General features: G+C 45.9%; 8 protein-coding genes across 8 annotated transcripts; all 8 read left to right on the forward strand.

Annotated features, from left to right (window-relative positions):
* Window positions 1–624: 624 nt before the first annotated feature.
* LOC308163102 (histone H3.2) lies at window positions 625–1,035 on the forward strand (the record flags this gene model as incomplete). Its single annotated transcript, XM_080537287.1, has 1 exon — window positions 625–1,035. One exon carries the CDS (start codon window positions 625–627, stop codon window positions 1,033–1,035), a length of 411 nt encoding a protein of 136 aa, XP_080393413.1.
* A 6,958-nt stretch (window positions 1,036–7,993) lies between these two features.
* Window positions 7,994–8,305, forward strand: LOC308155577 (histone H4; the record flags this gene model as incomplete). The annotated part of the gene is made up of 1 exon (XM_080528922.1): window positions 7,994–8,305. One exon carries the CDS (start codon window positions 7,994–7,996, stop codon window positions 8,303–8,305), a length of 312 nt encoding a protein of 103 aa, XP_080385048.1.
* An 809-nt stretch (window positions 8,306–9,114) lies between these two features.
* Window positions 9,115–9,489, forward strand: LOC308175930 (histone H2B-like; the record flags this gene model as incomplete). The annotated part of the gene is made up of 1 exon (XM_080550507.1): window positions 9,115–9,489. One exon carries the CDS (start codon window positions 9,115–9,117, stop codon window positions 9,487–9,489), a length of 375 nt encoding a protein of 124 aa, XP_080406633.1.
* Window positions 9,490–10,545: 1,056 nt separating this feature from the next.
* LOC308155580 (histone H2B-like) lies at window positions 10,546–10,920 on the forward strand (the record flags this gene model as incomplete). The annotated part of the gene is made up of 1 exon (XM_080528939.1): window positions 10,546–10,920. One exon carries the CDS (start codon window positions 10,546–10,548, stop codon window positions 10,918–10,920), a length of 375 nt encoding a protein of 124 aa, XP_080385065.1.
* Window positions 10,921–12,077: 1,157 nt separating this feature from the next.
* Window positions 12,078–12,452, forward strand: LOC308155625 (histone H2B-like; the record flags this gene model as incomplete). The annotated part of the gene is made up of 1 exon (XM_080528991.1): window positions 12,078–12,452. The coding sequence occupies one exon, from the start codon at window positions 12,078–12,080 to the stop codon at window positions 12,450–12,452; it is 375 nt and encodes a 124-aa protein (XP_080385117.1).
* Window positions 12,453–16,089: 3,637 nt separating this feature from the next.
* LOC308175672 (histone H1-like) lies at window positions 16,090–16,722 on the forward strand (the record flags this gene model as incomplete). The annotated part of the gene is made up of 1 exon (XM_080550255.1): window positions 16,090–16,722. One exon carries the CDS (start codon window positions 16,090–16,092, stop codon window positions 16,720–16,722), a length of 633 nt encoding a protein of 210 aa, XP_080406381.1.
* Window positions 16,723–17,754: 1,032 nt separating this feature from the next.
* Window positions 17,755–18,141, forward strand: LOC308175728 (histone H2A-like; the record flags this gene model as incomplete). Its single annotated transcript, XM_080550276.1, has 1 exon — window positions 17,755–18,141. One exon carries the CDS (start codon window positions 17,755–17,757, stop codon window positions 18,139–18,141), a length of 387 nt encoding a protein of 128 aa, XP_080406402.1.
* Window positions 18,142–18,952: 811 nt separating this feature from the next.
* Window positions 18,953–19,363, forward strand: LOC308175716 (histone H3.2; the record flags this gene model as incomplete). Its single annotated transcript, XM_080550264.1, has 1 exon — window positions 18,953–19,363. The coding sequence occupies one exon, from the start codon at window positions 18,953–18,955 to the stop codon at window positions 19,361–19,363; it is 411 nt and encodes a 136-aa protein (XP_080406390.1).
* Between the last annotated feature and the right edge of the window lie 4,958 nt (window positions 19,364–24,321).

Raw genomic sequence — 24,321 nt, forward strand, 5'->3', positions numbered from 1 at the left:
TTGATAGGTATACATAGGCCCTCCAATATTAACACCATTTTACCCAGATGGCGTCACTCAAAAACATTGTTTAACCTCTTTTGACCTTGAAAAAAGTATGATCCAATAAATTAATTAATTAAGACTTTTAGTATATGATGCAGGAGGGTATTAGGAACAATAAAAACTATGAAACATTACTATTGCAATTTCTCCTGGGTTGGGCCTTTTTTTGAGTTAGATTGACTGGACTATCATGTTTACACTGTTCTTGTTCATTTGTATTCATATATTCGTACATTACATACTTTTTTGTATCTTCACACTTGTTTTGGCTTTAAAAAATAATAATTTAAAGGATAGATTATCATTGACAAAAGATATCGGAATTACATCTCTTTGAAGCCAACGGTTTGGGGGAGGGGCCAAACAAAGGAAGCGCGCGGCAGGGTTTAAGTGTTTGAATTTGTGGCGGCAATGGCGCGGACGGTGCTCGTGTCCAATGGCAGCCGGAGAAGGAGGCGCAAACGAGCCAATGAGCTCGTCTATAGTCGCCAACCAATCGGGGCACGACTGGGGGTTTATAAATGTACAACGTTCTGTTGAGATTGGTTATACTCCAACTGAACGAAGGAAGATATCGTCATGGCCAGAACCAAGCAAACCGCTCGTAAATCCACCGGCGGCAAAGCCCCAAGGAAGCAGCTCGCCACCAAGGCTGCCCGTAAAAGTGCCCCGGCCACCGGCGGCGTGAAGAAGCCTCACCGTTACAGGCCCGGCACCGTGGCTCTGAGGGAGATCCGTCGTTACCAGAAGTCCACCGAGCTGCTCATCCGCAAGCTGCCCTTCCAGCGCCTGGTGAGAGAAATTGCCCAGGATTTCAAGACCGATCTGCGTTTCCAGAGCTCTGCTGTGATGGCCCTGCAGGAGGCCAGCGAGGCTTACCTGGTCGGTCTGTTCGAGGACACCAACCTGTGTGCCATCCACGCCAAGAGAGTCACCATCATGCCCAAGGACATCCAGCTGGCCCGCCGTATCCGTGGAGAGCGCGCCTAAGATGACCACACCGATCTGAGAGGAAATCCCCAAAGGCTCTTTTAAGAGCCACCTCAATATTTCCCTCAAAGGCGTGTTTCCATTTACCACCCGTGTAGTGCGTTAATCTATAGGTTATACGACTCAAATGAGTAGCCTGCAGGGATGCTGACCGTGCTATCTCGGTAACCGAAATACATGTAGGACAATTCACAACAGCATAAGGCCTTATTGTGTGAATTCGTTGTGATGGTCTAACTATGATAAGCACTCCTTATGTAAAATAATCCGACGTAAATCAGGGTCAGTCAGTGTGTTCTGTAGATCACGGATTTTCTCCACACAAGGTCTGATTTACTTCAGCTAAAGCTTAGGGAGGACATCAACATGCGGTACCCCCATAGGCTGTTCTTAAAATAGATAGTATATGTATATATACAGTGTTCAGACCCCTTCAATTTTCTACATTATGTGGTGTTATAGACTCAATTTAAAATGGATTAAATTAGAAGAATTTGTCATAAATCCACACACAATGAGCACATTATAAAAGCATGTTGTATTGTATTAAATATGTCAGGGTTATTAAAACACGTTAGACTATACTGCATATGTGAATGAAATGTGCCACAGTATGTGTATTGTAAATAAAGTTGAATCTGATTTGATGGTTAGGGTTATTTACATTGTACAAGGAAAACATTTAAATGTAGAAAATAATAATAATAATCTCTCAAAAAAAAATCTCTTTTACAGTTTATTGAGAAAACATTGAAAACAAATGTCCTATTTGCAATCATTGGATCATTCAAATGAAGATGACCTGACCCCAGGAATATGTAATAGAGGTCCAACCTCACCAGACATGAACCCTGGAATATGTAATCGAGCTCCAGTATGACCAGATATGAACATCCTCTGACTGTTGACACCATCACAGGATTGGGATCCAATAATCTCAGATTCTAGACTTCACAGAGAGAGCTCAATCTGAGAGTCAACCCTCTGAGATTCATTGAAGTGGGAAATAATTACATATAAACTCTTAAAACCAAATCACAGAGAAATATATTTCTACAGAATAGTAGCTTATAATAAAGCATCACTCACTTATGGGGAGCTCTAAGATCACACAGCTCAGCACTGTCACCCCAATGAGGCCCAAACCCAGGATAGAGGGGCTGAGAGAATGTGGTCTGGACTCTGTGGAGGAGGGTCATTGTGTCAGAGGAGACGCTGTAGAAGGACAGAGTACCTGACCTGTGATCCAGGTACACTCCTACTCTGGAGGACAGAGGGATCTCTCCCTGCCACCCCCTGCTGATGCCCTAGGTCTTGGGCTCTGGTGGCAGTAAAACATTACATTTACATTTAAATTTTTGGCATTTAGCAGACGCCTTATTCCAAAGTGACTTACAATCAATACATTTGAATACTAAGCATGTGAATCAGCAGTCCACTATTCGTTGCAGGAAGAGTACTCTAGCTCAGGCCCGGGGCCACTGATAGAAAGAAAAACCTTCTCCCTATTATCGCCTTCTACTAAAACGTTTTTTATTTTATTTTATTTTTTTACTGGAGAAACTGAGAAACAGTACAAGGGGGGCAGTAGAAGTTCTTAGGGACACAGTAAAGGGGAAAGCGGGTGTCTTTAGGAGACGTAGTGGTGAGGGTCGGAAGATGTCTCAGGAGGAGCAGTTAAGATGTAACCTGAAGAGATGGGTCTTCAGTCTACGACGGAAGATGGGTAGTGACTCTGCCGTTCTGACAGTCGTGGGGAGCTCATTCCACCAGCGGGGAGCCAGTGTTGTGAAGAGACGTGATCGGGCAGCCCGACTGCTGTGTAGAGGAGGTGGGGCCAGTCGGCCAGCCGAGGTGGAGGAACGGAGTGAGCGGGCAGGGGTTTGGGGGGTTACCATTTCCTTCAGGTAGGCAGGGGCTGTCCCTTTAGCTGCCTGGTATGCAAGCACCAGGGTCTTGAATCTGATGCGAGCTGCTATCGGGAGCCAGTGCAGGGTGCGAAGGAGAGGGGTGACATGCGAGTATTTGGGGAGGTTGAATACCAGCCGGGCAGCAGCATTCTGGATGAGCTGCAGAGGTCTAATAGCTGAAGCGGGGAGCCCAGCCAGGAGTACATTGCAGTAATCCAGGCGGGAGATGACCAGTGCCTGGGTCAAGAGTTGCGCTGCCTCTCTGGTAAGGAATGGTCGTATCCTTCTGATGTTGTAGAGGAGGAATCTGCAGGAGCGAGCCGTTGCTGCAATGTTCTCCGCACAGGATAGTCGGTTATCCAGGATCACTCCAAGGTTCTTGGCTGTCAGGGAGGGGGTTACAGTAGAGTTCTCCACTTTTTTTCTCCACTTTTTCCCGGGGATGAAGAGGAGCTCGGTCTTGTTAAGATTGAGCTTGAGATGGTGGTCAGCCATCCAAGTTGAAATGTCAGCGAGAGACATTCCCCTAGGACGGAACCCTGGGGAACTCCAGTGGAGAGGGTTCGTGGAGAAGATAGCGATTCTCTCCAGGTCACCTGGTAGGAGCGGCCCGCCAGGTAGGAAGAAAACCAGGAGTGTGCGGTGCCAGAGATGCCCAGGTCTGAGAGGATGGAGAGAAGGATCTGGTGATTGACTGTGTCGAAGGCAGCAGACAGGTCAAGGAGAATGAGAACAGAGGAGAGGGAGGAAGCTTGGGCAGAGTGGAGGGCTTCCGTGACAGCAAGGAGCGCAGTCTCAGTGGAATGCCCAGCCTTGAAGCCGGATTGGTGGGGGTCTAAGTGATCCATCTTCCGGAGATAGTCAGTCAGTTGTTTAGATGCCGCGCGTTCAAGGGTTTTGGAAGGGAAGGAGAGAAGGGATACCGGTAGTGATGGCGAGATGAAGCTTCTTGAACTGTTGAAGCTTTCCATCAAATTGCGTCACACTTGGACCGAAGCTTCATGTTGCTTCATTTGCTCTACTGCGCCATCAAGTGGACAATAAATGTATAGCAGGCAGAGTGATAATGACACCGTGGATTTGGTGTGTGAAGCTTTGAATTGAATAAATGTGCTTGTGTTACTAGAAACAACAACATTTTATTCATTTTTATTTAAAAATAACAATTTCCCCACAGTGCTGGGCTTCAGGCGGTTTCTTTTTTTTGAGACGATTTCACCTGCTTTTGAAAATATCCTTTCACAGGGCACAGATGAAGCTGGGGTACATAGATAATTAACGGCAAGTTTATACAAATTAGGATACACATGTTTGTGTTCTTCCCAATACTGTAGGGGGTTCTGCATCCTTTCGATGTTTGGTTCAGCCAGGTAGGTATGGACCTCCACTGTTGCATCTGCAGTTACATTTTGGGTCCTCGCCTGCAGGACTGTGGTGTCTAAACGACGCCACAGTTTGTTACCTAAAACAGACAAACAGGCTGTCAGTGTCAGTGAATATATACAATAAGACAATTAGAATGTATCCAGTATACATTACCTTGAGTCACAGGCTGCGAAGCTTCTGATATGGGGTGTTGTGATGACGAGGAGGAGGAGGAGGAGCCAAATCCGAGCCACTTCCCGAATCGTACGTCATCAACACACGCCTCGGTACGCGCTTCACAAAAATCTGCCTCTGTTACTCGATACACGCTCCGAAGCGTCGGCTTCATCTCGCCATCACTAGATACCGGTCTGTAAATGTGGACAGATGATGGGTCAAGGGTTTTGAAGGCCGCTGGGACAGATCCAGTGGATAGGGAGGAGTTGATTAGGGTGGTAAGGTAAGGAAGGATGTCGGCGGAAATGGATTGGAGAAGAGGGGAGGGGATGGGGTCAAGAGGGCATGTGGTTGCCCGCTTTGATGTGATAAGTGTGAGAATATCATCGGGGGAGAGGGGGGAAAAAGATGACAATCCAGAGATCGAGTGTCGAGGGGAGAGTTTGGAAGGGGTGTTAGCATTGTTAGTGGGAACGGTGTTAGCATTGTTAGTGGGAGGAGGGAGCGGTGGGGGGAGAAAGGTGCTGCTGATGTCGTCCACCTTTTTTTCAAAGTAGGTGACAAAGTCATCGGCGGACAGGGAGGAAGGAGGAGGGGGAGGAGGTGGATTAAGGAGTGAAGAGAAAGTGGAGAACAGTTTTCTAGGATTAGAGGCAGAGGAATGCATTTTTGAATGATAGTAGGATGTTTTAGCAGCTGATGCCGAGGAGGCGTAGTTGGCAAGGAGAGAGTGATAGAGGTTAAGGTCATCAGAAAGGCCAGTTTTTCTCCATTTCCTCTCAGTTGCTCTGAGCTCTAGTCTACAAGCATGTAGCAAAACATCCACTGCATTCACTACAGACACACAAACACATTCACAGAGAGAGAAAACATTCGCATCATGTCATATTACACACACATCATGTACTGTACACAAAGTGATGATTAGGACCGTGGTCTGAAGTTAAAGGGACCAGAGCAAAGTGATGATTAGGACCTTGGTCTGAAGTTAAAGGGACTAGACTAGAGCAAAGTGATGATTAGGACCTTGGTCTGAAGTTAAAGGGACTAGAGCAAAGTGATGATTAGGACCTTGGTCTGAAGTTAAAGGGACTTGAGCAGACGTGGTCCAACTAAGGCCCATGGACCGGATCCGGCCCGCCACAAGAACACAGATCTCAAGCAAAGGAAGACAAATCGGGACCAACTCGAGCAGTCATAACTGAGCCTGATCTTTGCCATGAAAAAGGCATACGTATGGCCACCAGAACCGGTCCACTTATAATAATAATAATAACTTTTATTTGTATAGCGCTTTTCCTGCAAACGTTGCAGCTCAAAATGCTCCAATCATTATATAATCATCATTTAATCATTTAGTCATTTAAAGGCAATATAAAAAATATGGGGTTTTAGTCTTGACTTGAAAATATTTGCTGAGGTTGCATCCCTAATGTAAACTGGCAGTGCATTCCACAATTTGGGAGTATAAAATGAGAATGCAGCCTCACCAAATCTCTTCTTTTGTACATGTGGTACACAGAGAAAACCAGCGTCAGAAGACCTGAGAGCTCTATTGGGCTGATATACTAGCAAAAGATCTTTCAGATATTCTGGTGCTGTGCCAGTGAGAGCTTTATAAACAAGCAGAAGGATCTTGAAATGTATTCTGAACTTAACAGGAAGCCAGGGTAGAGTTTCTAAATGCTGCTACACACACACACACACACACACACACACACACACACACACACACACACACACACTCTCTCTCTCTCTCTCTCTCTCTCTCTCTCTCTCCCTATCTCTCTTTTACCTTTGCTATGTCTTTTTCTCTCTCTTTCCTTCTCACTCCCTCTCTCCTTTACTTTCCTTCCTCTGATTTCCCTCTCTCCCTCAGTTGTTAGAAGCAGGAAGGACTCCTGACCTCAGTGCCTCATAAACCATAACCATAAACAAGACAAGTACAACACCACTATGGGGTTGAAAGTCCCCTCTGTGCTGTGTTCCAGGTAAAGGTGTGTGTGTGCGTGTGTGTGTGTGTGTGTGTGTGTGTGTGTGTGTGTGTGCGTGCGCCTCACAAACATAGTTTCATCTCCCAGGAAATCCCCCCTCCCCTCTCTGCAGCAAAGGTGTCAGGTAATCAAGAGGTATAATTGTTTTAGGTTTTTATTTTCAAATGATCAATGTGGATCTCAATTGTACCTACAAATACTTAAATACACAATTAGTTCGACCCAGGTCTGATCTGCAATACATTTACATTTACATTTACAATACCAACTATTGGGAATTTGCATTTACAATAGGCCCTGTACTGAAGAACGTGGGCTCATGTTGACCTCACAAACACTGAGACAAAGCGGGTACATTCATGTAAGGTGCAGTCAGCTGTCTGTGTATCTATTAAATGTGTATCTGAAAGGTATGGCTATTTGAACTGATAACAGAGCAGGATGCACACAGACCATAAAAAGTTGGATAACAGCTTATAACGGCAGCTGTTACCTGCACAGCAGTTTAGTAAATCCTTAAATTGTCCTTGTAGGAGCCGTACAATAAGATATTTCAGTGTGTGCTTTCCCCCTCCTCTAATGGTCAGCTATGACAGGTTTAGGCTAGTTAAGGATGACTCCAGGCTGCAACTGGTCTGAGTGACTTTTAATTAGTACATCTCTATCTCTCTCTCATTTTGGGAGGAGAAAGAAGAGATCAGAAGAGATAGAGTGGGAGAGCCATATAAGGCGTGTGCAAATAGGCGGGAAATTAAGTGTAGGTGGGAAGTTTTGTTTTTTTGCAGTTGAGCTGAGCAATCAGTCTGACTGCCTGAAGCTCCAGCAGATTGAGGGGGAGTACAAACCAGTGGTCCCTGGGGACTAGGACCATTGCACCCTTTGCCAGCAGATTCGCAATCTCCTCTCAGAGTGCCCTTGTCTTTACCGGGCAGGGCAAAACAGTCTCTCTCACCCCCCCTGAATAAATCAATAAATAATTCAGTCATTGGCTACCTATAGGAGTAAACCAATAGGAGCAGAGCTCTCCTATGGGGCAGAGCTCCACACAATAGAACAGTTGAGCCTACATTTCCTACTACAACATTGCTAAAAGATTGAAATGGTTGCAGTCATAATAGTGTCTAAATTTGACCATGTGCTGTTGTAAGGAGTCAATCTTATCAGACCATTCCAAACATCTTGATTAATGTTATGTTCTTTTACTGATTGTGAGTGTGTGTGTGTGTGTGTGTGTGTGTGTGTGTGTGTGTGTGTGTGTGTGTGTGTGTGTGTGTGTGTGTGTGTGTGTGTGCGCGATGTCCTTTTGCTTCAATAATGCCCATAATGCCAAACGTAGTCCCTAGCAGAAGCTCCTCCCTCGACAAAAATCCCCCACAAGAAAAAAGAAAAAAAGAGGCAAGCGATAGCGCGCGGTTCCTGTACAGCCTGGTCTCAATCACGTCCTCGTAGCTGAGATAAATTCAACCCACAACTTCACTGAAGTCATAGTAACTTAACCGTACTGAACTCAACATGTCTGGAAGAGGAAAAGGAGGAAAGGGACTCGGAAAAGGAGGCGCCAAGCGTCATCGCAAGGTTCTCCGTGATAACATCCAGGGAATCACGAAGCCCGCTATTCGCCGCCTGGCTCGCCGTGGGGGCGTCAAGCGTATCTCTGGTCTGATCTATGAAGAGACCCGTGGTGTGCTGAAGGTGTTCCTTGAGAACGTTATCCGTGACGCCGTCACCTACACCGAGCATGCCAAGAGGAAGACCGTCACCGCCATGGATGTTGTATACGCTCTGAAACGCCAGGGACGTACTCTGTACGGCTTCGGCGGCTAAACTATTCGGAATCAATCAATCAACCACCCCTTACAAAAAACAACGGCTCTTTTAAGAGCCACCCATCTCCACACAAGAGAGTTGATTCCATTATTATAACACATTTTGTCAGGCCTTCAACGGGTTTATTCAATTATGTACGGGTTCTTTCAACGGGTTTAGCTGTCATGAAAAAAAAACCATACGTTGCCAAATCAATGTCAACGCAAGTAAATGCGTAGTCTTGGCATTCCACATGTGCACTCTAGAAAGAAAATGGTTACTTGGATTATTACGCACACAACACAGTGCAGCCCCTTTTTCTATTGCGCATCTAGTGATAATAATGCATGCCCTTGTCGTACCATCCCAAAAGGACAATTCCTGGTAGTAATCGCTAGGCTGGTTGGGAGTTTGGGGGACTTGGGGCCGGTTTCACAGACAAGGCTTAAACCTAGTCCAGGACTAAATCACACTTTCAATGTAAAATCTCCATTGAAGATGCTTTTTAGTCTAGGATTAGTCCTAAGCCTTGTCTGTGAAACCAGCCCTGGGTGTTCTATGTATATCATTCTCAATCTTCCTCTTGACGTTTTCATGTTCATATCGCCATCGGAAACAAGGCAACCCGACAGCCGAGTGAAAAAGTAAGGAAGGGGTGGGGGGAGGAGCCCGCGCGTGCGCAGATAATGTATTTACCCGCGAGGCAGGCTAGAGCTTTGGAAGTGGATGTCAGCAGCCGCCTAATTTGCATAGCCCCACCTTTATATTACGGGTGTGCGTTTGCCGCCTCTTCATTCGTTTCTGAGAAGTAACGAGCCACTATCAACATGCCTGAACCAGCGAAGCCAGCGCCCAAGAAGGGCTCCAAGAAAGCCGTCACCAAGACCGCCACCAAAACCGGCAAGAAGCGCAGAAAGTCCAGGAAGGAAAGCTATGCTATCTACGTGTACAAGGTCTTGAAGCAGGTCCACCCCGACACCGGCATCTCTTCCAAGGCCATGGGAATCATGAACTCCTTCGTCAACGACATCTTCGAGCGCATCGCCGGCGAGTCTTCTCGCCTGGCCCACTACAACAAGCGTTCTACCATCACCTCCAGGGAGATCCAGACCGCCGTGCGTCTGCTGCTCCCCGGTGAGCTGGCCAAACACGCAGTGTCCGAGGGCACCAAGGCTGTGACCAAGTACACCAGCTCCAAGTAAACCGATTTTCGTCTGTACTACTTACCCCAAAAGGCTCTTTTAAGAGCCACCCACCCTATCAAAAAAGAAAGCAATTCCATAGTGAGTTAAGCTCGCGTGCTACAAATCAGTCGAATGTATATGCTGTACTGATTGTGTGTATTGTAACAAGTAAAATGTATTTATACAGCACCTTTCCCAGACCAAGGGTCACAAAGTGATTTACATAACAAGAAAGAAAACACAAATAAAACATACAAGACTGAAAGCCACAGCATGTTAAAACAGGCAGAAAGCATACATAACATAACAAGCATGTATATGGCATATGTATCAATTACTCGATGTTACAATGTTCAAAGACTCCAGTCCTTGAACGCGCAGGAGGTTTTGCGCGCCTTTTTTGTCCCTCACTTGTTTGTTGCTCACTAGTTGTCAAAAACGGTTTCCGCTATTACTATAATGGACAGGAGTGACTACACTGCATACATACGCATGGCCAATTTCTCGGGACAGGTGGATTTAAAATAAATAATAAATATAATAATGGTTTAAACGGCGTTCACATGTGGATAATGTAGCCATGTCAGTGTGACAAGTCAATAAAAGAGCAATTCCATAGTGATTTGAGCTGACGTGTTACAATGAAGTCGACGGTATAGTAGATATTATATATTACTGGTGTTTAATAACTCGATGTTACAATCGTCAATGACTCCAGTCCTTACGTGGTATCCCTCCCAAATACCTCTCAATCCCCACTACCTCTCAGTACAGTTTATCCACAGTAAATAAGTTAATAATAAAAACATGTAATTCTTCCTTTTTCTAGCATTGTGACTGCCTGGTCCTAGCATAGATGTATTTTTCTTATGATGACTGATGGATAGGTGATTCTTAGACAACCTGGCTAACTGGACAACGAGTGTTTTTTCAAATGTTGTTCAGAACCAGACTCGACCAATAGAATCTAGTGTCAGGAGTCTTCTACTTTGCATAGCTCCCCCTTTATATAGCGGCTGCACTACCTCCACCCATTTATTCGTTTCTGAGAAGTAACGAGCTGTTTTCATCATCATGCCTGAGCCTGCGAAGCCTGCGCCCAAGAAGGGTTCCAAGAAAGCCGTCACCAAGACCGCCACCAAAACCGGCAAGAAACGCAGAAAGTCCAGGAAGGAGAGCTACGCCATCTACGTGTACAAGGTCCTGAAGCAGGTCCACCCTGACACCGGCATCTCCTCCAAGGCCATGGGAATCATGAATTCCTTCGTCAACGACATCTTCGAGCGCATCGCCGGCGAGTCCTCTCGCCTGGCCCACTACAACAAGCGTCGTACCATCACCTCCAGGGAGATCCAGACCGCCGTGCGTCTGCTGCTCCCCGGTGAGCTGGCCAAGCACGCCGTGTCCGAGGGCACCAAGGCAGTGACCAAGTACACCAGCTCCAAGTAAACAGGTTTCCGTCTGAATTACTTACCCCAAAAGGCTCTTTTAAGAGCCACCCACCCTATCAAAAAAAGCAATTCCATAGTGAGTTGAGCTCGCGTGCTACAAATCAGCCGAACTTATGCTGTACTGATTGTGTGTATTGTAACAAGTAAGTAAACTGTATTTATACAGCACCTTTCCCAGGCCAAGGGTCACAAAGTGCTTCACATAACAAGGAAGAAAACACCAATAAAAACATAATACAAGACTGAAAGACACAGAGGGTTAAAACAGGCAGAAAGAATATAACATAACATAAGCATGTATAAGGCATATGTATCAATTACTCGATATTACAATTTTCAAAGACTCCTTGAACGCGCTGGAAGTTTTGCGCGCCTTTTTTGTTTTTCCACACTGCCATTGTTTCTTTCAACTGCTGGAGACTAAGGAGTCTACTAGGGAGTAGTGTACTCACTAGTCGTCTAAAACGGTTTCCTCTATTAATATAATGGACAGGAGTGACTACACTGCATACATACGCATGGCCAATTTCTCGGGACAGGTGGATTTAAACATAAATCATAAATATAATAATCGTTTAAACGGCGTTCACCGCCAAGACATGCTCACTTATCTATCGATAAAAATGCTTTCATATCACCCCCATGATGTCATTAACTGGCCAAGTCAGTGTGACAAGTCAATAAAAGAGCAATTCCATAGTGATTTGAGCTGACGTGCTACAATGAAGTCGACGGTATAGTAGATATTATATATTACTGGTGTTTAATAACTCGATGTTACAATCGTCAATGACTCCAGTCCTTACGTGGTATCCCTCCCAAATACCTCTCAATCCCCACTACCTCTCAGTACAGTTTATCCACAGTAAATAAGTTAATAATAAAAACATGTAATTCTTCCTTTTTCTAGCATTGTGACTGCCTGGTCCTAGCATAGATGTATTTTTCTTATGATGACTGATGGATAGGTGATTCTTAGACAACCTGGCTAACTGGACAACGAGTGTTTTTTCAAATGTTGTTCAGAACCAGACTCGACCAATAGAATCTAGTGTCAGGAGTCTTCTACTTTGCATAGCTCCCCCTTTATATAGCGGCTGCACTACCTCCACCCTTTCATTCGTTTCTGAGAAGTAACTAGCTGTTTTCATCATCATGCCTGAGCCTGCGAAGCCAGCGCCCAAGAAGGGCTCCAAGAAAGCCGTCACCAAGACCGCCACCAAAACCGGCAAGAAGCGCAGAAAGTCCAGGAAGGAGAGCTACGCCATCTACGTGTACAAGGTCTTGAAGCAGGTCCACCCCGACACCGGCATCTCCTCCAAGGCCATGGGAATCATGAATTCCTTCGTCAACGACATCTTCGAGCGCATCGCCGGTGAGTCCTCTCGCTTGGCCCACTACAACAAGCGTCGTACCATCACCTCCAGGGAGATCCAGACCGCCGTGCGTCTGCTGCTCCCCGGTGAGCTGGCCAAGCACGCCGTGTCCGAGGGCACCAAGGCCGTAACCAAATACACCAGCTCCAAGTAAACGGATTTTCGTCTGTATTACTTACCCCAAAAGGCTCTTTTAAGAGCCACCCACCCTATCAAAAAAGAAAGCAATTCCATAGTGAGATGACCTCGCGTGCTACAAATCAGTCGAATGTATATGCTGTACTGATTGTAACAAGAAAGTAACATTATACAGTATTTATACAGCACCTTTCCCAGACCAAGGGTCTCAAAGTGCTTTACATAACAAGGAATAAAACATAGTAATACAGGAGTGAAAGCCACAGCAGGTTAAAACAGGCAGAAAGCATACATAACATAACAAGCATGTATAAGGCATAATGTATCAATTACTCGATGTTACAATTTTCAAAGACTCCAGTCCTTGAACGCGCAGGAGGTTTTGCGCGCCTTTTTTGTTCCTCACTTGTTTGTTGCTCACTAGTTGTCTAAAACGGTTTCCTCTATTAATATAATGGACAGGAGTGACTACACTGCATACATACGCATGGCCAATGTCTCGGGACAGGTGGATTTAAAATAAATAATAACATATAATAATAGTTTAAACGGCGTTCACATGTGGATCTACCATCACCTCCAGGGAGAATCAGACCGCCTGCTACTGCTCCACAGCAGATGAATGTGTGTATCTTAAACGGCGAAGACAAATGTAATCTTCTTGCACTTGAATAGCATTAAGGTTGATGCAGGCTCACTAGTCAGCTACCTGGACAGAACCTCAAGAACCAATGATGTGAACGAGTTCGGTCATGCATGTCTTTGAATTGTAATACTACCACTAGGTAGCGGGTTTTGTTTATGTAGTAGGGCTTTATATACAAAAATGAGTTATGAATAGATCTACAGGATTTAACGGTCCAGCCAGCCATTTATACAGAATGCAATGATGAGGATAACAACTATCATCTATGATAAAGCGATAATCAAACACCGCCATGAACGAACTGCCCAGGTAGCGGGACACACCCAAGATGCAAACATGAATCAAATAAAAACAACTTGTGATATGGTAGAACATAGATTTTTATCTTTCCAACATTAAGTATCATTCTCATTCTCAGCCCACCAAATGCTCTCTGCAGGACAGTGAATGCAGACTGTAGCTCAGAAAGAGCCTGGTCAGTCGTGGGGGCAATAGCATACTGTACAACAGTGTCATAAGCATATATATTATTGTATTATTGGTGAATATTAATACGATTAATACGAGGCTCAAGGACAGCCAAGCAGCGGCAGAACCATTATATTATATTATATTATGTTACATTACAAATGTGATGTAATTTAAACACCCCGGTCCACAAAGACCCACAAACACATGGAGAGAGGAGGCAGGCTGACTACGTCACCATCGATAAACAACACATACATAAGCACATTTAATTTATTGAATTTACTTATTACTATTATTATTTATTTATTTACAAACAAAGTTATGATTGCAATTTCAGCTAGTTACCAACTAGTTTAGTAGCCGAACATATTCATCATAAGGCTGCTGATGTCCTCATTTACATTTACATTTTTGGCATTTAGCAGACGCCTTATTCCAAAGCGACTTACAATCAATATATTTGAATACTAAGCATGTGAATCAGCAGTCCACCATTCGTTGCAGGAAGAGTACTCTAGCTCAGGCCCGGGGCCACTGATAGAAGGAAAAACCTTCTCCCTATTATCGCCTTCTACTAAAACTTTTTTTATTTTATTTTTTAATTACTGGAGAAACTGAGAAACAGTACAAGGGGGGCAATAGAAGTTCTTAGGGACACAGTAGAGGGGAAAGCGGGTGTCTTTAGGAGACGTAGTGGTGAGGGTCAGAAGATGTCTCAGGAGGAGCAGTTAAGATGTAACCTGAAGAGATGGGTCTTCAGTCTACGACGGAAGATGGGTAGTGACTCTGCCGTTCTGACAGCCGTGGGGAGCTCATTCCACCAGCGGGGAGCCAGTGTTGTGAAGAGACGTGATCGGGCAGCCCGACTGCTGTGTAGAGGAGGTGGGGCCAGTCGGCCAGCCGAGGTGGAGGAGCGGAGTGAGCGGGCAGGGGTTTGGGGGGTTACCATTTCCTTCAGGTAGGCAGGGGCTGTCCCTTTAGCTGCCTGGTATGCAAGCACCAGGGTCTTGAATCTGATGCGAGCTGCTATCGGGAGCCAGTGCAGGGTGCGAAGGAGAGGGGTGACATGCGAGTATTTGGGGAGGTTGAATACCAGCCGGGCAGCAGCATTCTGGATGAGCTGCAGAGGTCTAATGGCTGAAGCGGGGAGCCCAGCCAGGAGTACATTGCAGTAATCCAGGCGGGAGATGACCAGTGCCTGGGTCAAGAGTTGCGCTGCCTCTCTGGTAAGTAATGGTCGTATCCTTCTGATGTTGTAGAGGAGGAATCTGCAGGAGCGAGCCGTTGCTGCAATGTTCTCCGCACAGGATAGTCGGTTATCCAGGATCACTCCAAGGTTCTTGGCTGTCAGGGAGGGGGTTACAGTAGAGTTCTCCACTGTGATGGAGAAGTCTTGGAGAGGGCAGGCTTTCCCGGGGATGAAGAGGAGCTTGGTCTTGTTAAGATTAAGCTTGAGATGGTGGTCAGCCATCCAAGTTGAAATGTCAGCGAGACATGCTGAGATACGGGTTGCCACGTGTACATCAGACGGGGGGAAGGACAGGAAGAGTTGAGTGTCGTCTGCGTAGCTGTGGTAGGAGAGCCCATGTGAAGAGATTACCGAGCCAAGAGACTTGGTGTAGAGGGAGGAGAGTAGGGGCCCTAGGACGGAACCCTGGGGAACTCCAGTGGAGAGGGTTCGTGGAGAAGATAGCGATTCTCTCCAGGTCACCTGGTAGGAGCGGCCCGCCAGGTAGGAAGAAAACCAGGAGTGTGCGGTGACAGAGATGCCCAGGTCTGAGAGGATGGAGAGAAGGATCTGGTGATTGACTGTGTCGAAGGCAGCAGACAGGTCAAGGAGACACAATTCTGGTGATAATATCGCAATTGATTCCTCAGAGTCGACATGCAGCAACCATAGTCTATCTATGGCTTTCACCTGTCTTGTCTAGATTTAATAGGAGGGAGAGGGACACCATCTGAAAAATCACCTATAGGGACAAGCTCTCAGCCCCATCCCCGCGACTGTGTTTCACGACCACCAAAAGAGCTCATATTTATAACACCCCGCACCACATCGGGGGACCCTCAACCTTTGTACTCCCTTGCCAGACAACCTGGCTACCTGGACAACGAGTGCTGGTCGCAATCATATGCACTTTTAGCCACTTTAGGAGACAAATAACACAGGAAAAGCTGTGCGCACCGCTCCCTCCGACGGTGCAACGGTGGGGTTTTGATCGAGTCACAACAAAACTCACGAGGCCTTCGCGGCTCACATGACTTTATTCTAACCGGAGGCAAGTCTGCTCGCTGGCCCGTTTGCATTTGGACCTCAACTCGGCACCACCGGTGACTTTTGGCCCGTTATTCGCGAGGAGAAAACACAGGCGCCCAAGTATTTCGGCAGCTACGACTGCTGAGCAGGGATGGTTGAGTCTGCACGGTTCTCATGCCGCGTTTAAGGACAGCCCCCTGCTCCGGGTTGAGCTTCATTCTCACAGAGCAGCTTTGCAGACTAGTTGGTTTACCGGAACGAACGAGACTTTCTACAGACATGGCAGAAGTCGCACCAGCAGCAGCCCCCGCGCCGGCCAAGAGCCCCAAGAAGAAGGCAGCAGCCAGGCCCAAGAAAGCTGGCCCCAGCGTCGCCGAGCTCATCGTGACGGCCGTGTCCGCATCCAAGGAGAGGAGCGGCGTGTCCCTGTCCGCGCTCAAGAAGGCGCTTTCGGCCGGTGGCTACGACGTGGAGAAGAACAACTCCCGCGTCAAGGTCGCCGTCAAGAGCCTCGTCACCAAGGGCACTCTGCTCCAGCTCAAGGGCACCGGGGCCTCCGGCTCTTTCAAGCTCAACAAGAAAGCCACCGAGGCGGTCAAGAAGCCGGCGAAGAAATCCGCCGCCCCGAAACCCAAGAAGGCGGCCGCAAAGAAGCCTGCCGCTGCCAAGAAGTCTCCGAAAAAGGCAAAGAAGCCCGCTGCTGCGGCCAAGAAGTCTCCCAAGAAGGCAAAGAAGCCCGCGGCAGTCATCAAGAAGGCCACCAAGAGCCCCAAGAAGGCGAAGAAGGCCACACCGGTCAAGAAGGCTCCGGCTAAGAGCCCCAAAAAGGCCGTCAAGGCAGCCAAGCCCAAGGTAGCCAAACCCAAAACGGTGAAGCCCAAGGCAAAAAAGGCAGCCCCAAAGAAGAAGTAAACATTCAAAGTGTTCTTTCCGACACAATTTGTACCACTAAAAGGCTCTTTTAAGAGCCACCCACATTTTCGTAAAAACGCATTATCATCCATGACGACAGAAAAAGTCGAGTGTTTATTTTAGAAAGTATTTTACACCAGTGTAAATGGACTGACTTATATAGCGCCTTTATCCAAAGCGATTTACAACGGCCTCTCATTCACACACCAATGGCGGCAAGCTACCATGCAAGGCGCCGGCCGGCTCACTGGGAGCAATTTGGGGTTCAGTGTCTTGCCCAAGGACACTTCGACATGTGGCCAGCTGGGGCTCGAACCGCCGATCTGCCAAACTTGTGATCATTAGACAGCGGCTCTACCTCCGCCACAGCCGCCCCCAGTGTCAGTGTCAAGCACGGACTTACAAACACGACAATCATGTTTTTACTTATTGAGTAAATAATGAGCAGTAATGAGAGATTTGACATCAAGGTCTAGTTTACACTTTGACACTATAAAGTGTCACTCGGTAGATCTGTGTGCGGGAGAGGATGGTGGGGGTATGACAGTGTCCATAAAGTTGCATATAATATCAACATATACAGATAGTTATGAGATACTCTTTCCGTTACACCATTACGTTATATTTGGACAGAAAGGCGGGAGATAACAGACAACTTTTCGCTCAGTCAGGAGTAACGAACTACAGAGAGCTGGGAATGCACTTCACAATGTACATATTATATACGTATCAATTATATATTATTATTATTATTATTATTATGACATATACTAGTTTTAGTACACTGAATATGTCACGTGGGGCGAGTTTGATTTGAACTTCGATTTCTGGCGCGCGAGGGAAACTCACAAAGACAATCTTCAATATTCACAATGTATCCACAATCTCTGTCTCTTGATTGGATGAGGTGACGTCGACCCAGTGGCCAATGAACGCCGTCAAGGCGAGCTATAAGAACAACGCTCCAAGCGGCAGAACCGTTATTTGAAATTATTTTCTTCAGCTTCTTTGAGATCCCGCTAAACCGTCACCATGTCAGGAAGAGGCAAAACCGGAGGCAAGGCCAGGGCAAAGGCAAAGACCCGTTCTTCTCGTGCTGGGCTTCAGTTCCCAGTGGGCCGTGTGCACAGGCTTCTGCGCAAAGGCAATTATGCCCATCGTGTTGGCGCTGGCGCACCGGTCTACCTGGCCGCCGTGCTCGAGTACCTGACTGCTGAGATCCTGGAGTTGGCCGGCAACGCCGCCCGCGACAACAAGAAGTCTCGTATCATCCCCCGTCATCTGCAGTTGGCCGTCCGTAACGACGAGGAGCTGAACAAACTGCTGGGCGGTGTGACCATCGCTCAGGGTGGTGTGCTGCCCAACATCCAGGCAGTGCTGCTCCCCAAGAAGACCGAGAAGCCCGCCAAAGCCAAGTAAAACCTCTACTCCGGCTTTCACCCAACTACTTAACCCCAAAGGCTCTTTTAAGAGCCAACCACCACTTGTCTCTCAAAAAGTGCAATTTGTATTTTCATCTCTAAACGGTGTTTGTCCGCTATGAGTACCGTAGTGTGCCTCATGTTGAAGCCTACAAGTTAGTCATCATACACCTTCGTGAGGCTGAGAACGCACCCACAACAACACACTTCTGTTTTGGCCACGTGGTGTTGCCAACCAATGTTCCCTTCATGATGAGTGCTGGCTATAAGCATAAACACATTTTAACGGTACCTTACAGGGATATTGTGAAAATACATTAGCAGTCTTGTACGGCCATAAGCTCACATTCATTCATATTCAGCCTCAAACCTAATGCATCTGAGAATAGCGTAAAAGCTATAGCTGGGGTCGTTGTCCTTAAGAAAGTGGTATCACAACAGTGGTATCATCTGCCAGTTGACTAATAATTATGGATTTTCCCATAACACCGATTTTTACAAATCTTCATATTATGTTTATTATTATAATTCACATGGGCGGGGCGGGTGGACAAGGGAAGCGCGCAATGGAGGGAGCAGGAGGGGTTTACAGTTTTAATTTATGGCGGGAAGGGTGCACGGGGCTCGTGTCCAATGACAGCCTGAGAAGGAGGTGACAACGGGCCAATGAGCTCGTCTACATTCGCGGGCCAATGAGCTCGTCTATATTCGCCGGCCAATCGGAGCACGACGGCTCCGGCTTTATAAACGTGGCAAGTTGTCTTGTGAAGAATATCTACACTTTGACTCTACAAGAAGAAGGTAGCATAATGGCCAGAACCAAGCAAACCGCTCGTAAGTCCACCGGCGGCAAAGCCCCCAGGAAGCAGCTCGCTACCAAGGCTGCCCGCAAAAGCGCCCCGGCCACCGGCGGCGTGAAGAAGCCTCACCGTTACAGACCTGGCACCGTGGCTCTGAGGGAGATCCGTCGTTACCAGAAGTCCACCGAGCTGCTAATCCGCAAATTGCCCTTCCAGCGCTTGGTGAGAGAAATCGCCCAGGATTTCAAGACCGACCTGCGCTTCCAGAGCTCTGCTGTGATGGCCCTGCAGGAGGCCAGCGAGGCTTACCTGGTCGGTCTGTTCGAGGACACCAACCTGTGCGCCATCCACGCCAAGAGGGTGACCATCATGCCCAAGGACATCCAGCTGGCCCGTCGCATCCGTGGAGAGCGCGCCTAAGATGATGAGTGTCGGACTATGATCATGAACAAAAACCAAAGGTTCTTTTAAGAGCCACCTCAATATTTCTCAAAAGGATTTTTTCCATTAACTACTCTTATTTATATGACGATAGATGGGTTAAAGTAGAATGAGATCGCAGAATGCCAGAGGGTACCATATGACAAGTCATAGCAGAACAGTTTTACTGACACAAATAGGAAAGGACTTCCCTCGCTGTAATGTGCGGAATGAGCTTTTAGTTGGGCTCCAGTCGTTTTTTTGGGGGGGGCAGGATATCCATATGACGTCTACACATTTTACATGATAAGCGCACTGTTGCAATTTCGACGGCTTATGTCATATTATTAGGCTATTTCTAATACAAAAATAATACTAAATGGTTTTACGCACAATGTGTTCCTTTGTACCACGTCCCTACGATCGCAATGCATTTGTTTGACATTTTTCGGTGCGTGTACACAGTCCTAGATCTGAATGACAGGGAAAGCTTCGTGAGAGCCTACTGTGTCTATTGAAAGGGGCAAGGGCTGTGTAAATTAAATCGTTAAAGAGGCAACACACACACATCCCCCCATTTCCACTCCCCACCCCCCAAAACACACAACCCCACTACCCAACACACACACACACACACACACACACACCTCCCAACTATCCCCCCTTCACCCAAACACACACTCCCAACACATACAAATAATATTTTTTTAAAGTTATGGGTTCTGTCTTTTCTTATGCATACCAATATGATTTGGATATAGTGAGCCCACTCAATACAACAAACAACAGTTTTAGGATCACTAAATACTTATGTCCTAACCAGAATACTTGAGTATTGGGTAAAATTGGGCTTTATATATATTGGGTTATATATTATATAGTTGAAAGCCAGGGCCCTTTCCCTGTTAGAAACTTGATTCCTCGTTTCCTCTGTTGCGTGTCTCACTTGCTGCTTCTCAAATAGCATTGGAGGAGAATAGGGGAACAACCTAGATATTCTCCTCCAATGCATTTTAATTATGATGCGACGAGGGGACAGGAGATAGGACGCGAGGAATGGAGTTTCTACAATTGAGAAAGGGCCATCGACTTTTGTCTACCACGGAGCACTAGTACTGTTACTTGTGCGTCAACGGAACTATATACTTAATTCGTGTTGTCCTACGGAGGATTCTAACTGGCTGGACCAAAGAAAAATGTTTTAGCCGATTCAGCATAATTCAAGTTAAATGGTTATCTTGGCTTTAGGCTTTCTTTTATCACTATGTTTTCACAAACTTTCACTTCTCGACTGAATTCGAGAAAACGTACGTGTATCTATTATTCCAAGACATAATCAGATATGCACACAGGTTGAAGAGGCATGGCTAGGTTTCAAAACCAAATTCCTAAATATTATTGACAGTATAGCCCCCATGAGAACCACCAGGGTTAAAGCCCGATCGGAACCATGGATGAATTCGGACATTCTAAATGCTATGAAAGTCAGAGACCTAAAATGCTCTGAAGTTCAAAAATGCAAATCAAAATTAGTGAAACACTTAAACGAAGATCTCAAAACCCACTTTGAGAAAATTAAAAAACAATGCAACAAACTAAGCAATCAGGTAATTACCATGACCAAATCTGCTAAGAAAGAATACCTCGATAACAAAATCGAAGAAAACTTAAACAAACCACGTGACCTTTGGAAGCTACTTAATAGCCAACTAGGTTGCAGTCAAAAACTCAAAACCAGGTCTACAAACATCAGCATAAAATCTGGAGATTCTCTCCTTACAGACAAGCTGGATGTGGCTAAGTGCTTAAACACTTTCTTTACAACCATAGCCACTAAATTAGTTAACAATCTACCACCCCACTCAGGGCGTTATGGTGTAGAGCACATCCGTGCGTTCTACAATAAACTGGGTGTACGCAAAGATGATTTTAAACTCTCCATGGTGTCAAACGATGAGGTGTTTAAAAAGCTGGGCGCTCTACACTCAGAAAAGGCCACGGGCCATGACAATATTCCAGCCAGATTTCTAAAAGACTCAGCTGCCTCCATTACCCCAATCATCACCCACATAATAAACCTCTCCATCAAACAGGGACACGTCCCCCTTGACTTTAAAATAGCAAGGGTAACCCCACTGTATAAAAAAGGAAGCAAATTAGACCCAGGCAACTACCGACCTGTTTCTATTCTTAATTCCATCTCGAAACTTATGGAAAAAATAGTTTATGAACAGGTTGATAGGTACCTTACCGAAAAAAAATCTGATGTATGAATTTCAATCAGGATTCAGAACATCCCATTCCACTGACACATGCCTTCTCTATTTGAACAACCACATCAACCATGAGGTGGACTCGGGCAAGTACTGCGGCATGGTCATGCTGGACCTCCAGAAGGCCTTCGACACAGTAGATCACCACATATTGTTAGATAAACTGAAAGCAATTGGGTTCGATAGAACATCGGTGAGCTGGATGCAATCCTACTTAGAGGGGAGGGAACAGGTGGTTAGTGTGAACGGAACACTGTCCCCCCCCCCTCCCAGTGACCTGCGGCGTTCCACAAGGAAGCATATTGGGACCTTTACTGTTCCTAATATATGTGAATGACATGTCATCAGCATGTGATTGCAATTTGTTCCTGTTCGCGGATGACTCGGCTCTGCTGGTCTCTGACAGGGACATATTGCAGGTGGAAAAAGCGCTAAGCACTGAACTGAGTAGAATCTGCATCTGGCTAGCTGACAATAAACTATCAATACACCTAGGTAAAACTGAAACCATCCTATACGGATCCCCATCTAAACTCAGAAAGGCTGAACATTTTAAAATAAAAGTGGGTAACATTAATATCACAAGAAAAGAGGATATTACATACCTGGGCTCCATCTTAGAGGCAAATCTTTCCGGAGATAAAATGGCAGCAAAAGTAATCAAAAAAGTGAACCATAGAACTAGATTCTTGTACAGGATATCCTCACTTGTCAGTAAAAACACACTGAGGACCCTATCAGGAGCTCTCATTCAATGTCACTTCGACTATGCCGTAACATCATGGTACTATAGAACCACAAAGGCCCATAAAACAAGACTCCAGACAGCCCAAAATAAACTGGTTAGGCTTCTGCTAGGCCTCAACCCTAGGACACATCTAACCGCTGCTCATTTTTTGAGCCTTGATTGGCTACGAGTAGTTGTCGGAGTGCAGCAGCTTGCACTGGGCCTGGTCTTCAAGATACGCTACACCACAAAGACACCCAAGTACCTGTCAACATACTTCCAAAAAGTGAACAACGTCCACACATACAACACCAGAGGAAGCTCCACGAACCACGTTCAACCGCGGTGCACCACAAACAAGGGGTTAAACTCGTTTGCAAACTATGCAGTAAAAATGTGGAACGCCCTTCCTATAATCTTAAAGGAGTGCAAAACACTGCCCACCTTCAAAACCACTCTCAAAAAACATTTACAGGAGGCTGCAATCCGTAACGGGACCCTCTAAATCAAAAATCAGATTAAAAGACCCGACCCTCTAAATCAAAAATCAGATTAAAAGACCCGAACTACCCACTGTACATACTTTGTGTTTTGTCCCCCGCCCCCACCTGTGGTGTATGTCCCCACCTGTCCTACCCGCTGTACATACCTTATGTTTTGTTGTATTGTTCTTCCCATGATGGATGTATGTTTATCTTGTAGATAGTAATAGTTATTTGTCTGTATTATCTTGTAGATAGTACTAGTTTTTTTGTCTGTCTTACATGTAACGATGACTTGAGAATCAAGGACCCCAATTGAAATAAGCCAGTGGCTTTCTTGGGTTTTTATCCTGTTAGTTGACCTTGTATGTAATATGTACTGTCATGTACCTACTTCTGCAAATCTTCTAATAAAGTTTTCAATCAATCAATCAATGGTAAAACCAGAGCTGCCAAGTCACACGCAATCACCGTGAGACTCACGCATTTCAACCAGTTCTCACGCTCTCAGACAAAACACTTTTGGTGAAACTTGGCAGCCCTGGTAAAACCAAGCGACAATTGAAACGAGACAACTGGCTGCGTGTGTTTGATGTCCCCAAAAGGTGACAGGGTATTAGAAATCTTTTAGACATTTTTAGATTACCCTTTCCTCTAAATATAGGCATTGTTGCTACTATTTAACGTAAATGTTGGTCCCAGCACACACGATTGATAGCTTTCAGGGATGATTGAAACATCTAGCCTTGAGAATGAATGACAGAAAAGCAGAGGTCTCAGGAAGGCCTCCAAGATCTCCAGAGACCCAACCCACCCTGGGTACGAACACTTTGCCCGGCTGCCCTCGAAAAGGCGGTACGGGACCATGGCCGCAAGGACAAACAGACTGAAGCACAGCTTCTACCCCAGGGCCATCCAGTCCCTGAACACAGCAAAGACCTAGGTTCTGGGCCCTGGACAGTCTGGACGGATTGATGGCAGTTGCTGGACTGAAAAAAAATCTGGTGTAGTGCTGAGGCACAAATATGTACATTTCAAGCCTGCAAACTGCGACACTTTAAATGAATGTGCAATAACACTATGTGCAATATGACAACCCTAGTCGTCTATCTGTACAGTATAGTATAGTGGATAGTGTACATAGCCTTTATTTATGTAAACCAGCTCCTTCCCTTCTTGTGTTTTTTTTTTTTTCTTTTCTTTCCTAGCACCAGGGGAGCCACCCCTCCTAAATTTCGTTGTTTGGTACCTGTACTATAGCAATGACAATAAAGACCATTCATAATGACATCATGGGGGTGATATAAAAGCATGTTATCGATAGATAAGTGGGCATGTCTTGGCGGTAGTGGTAGGCTAACTTCTTGATTGTACTAGATTATCCACATCTGAACGCCGTTTAAACCATTATTATATTTATGATTTATGTTTAAATCCACCTGTCCGGAGAAATTGGCCATGCGTGTATGCAGTGTA

This window comes from Nansenia antarctica, assembly GCF_963989245.1.
Source record: "Nansenia antarctica genome assembly, chromosome: 1".
Taxonomy (NCBI): domain Eukaryota; kingdom Metazoa; phylum Chordata; class Actinopteri; order Argentiniformes; family Microstomatidae; genus Nansenia; species Nansenia antarctica.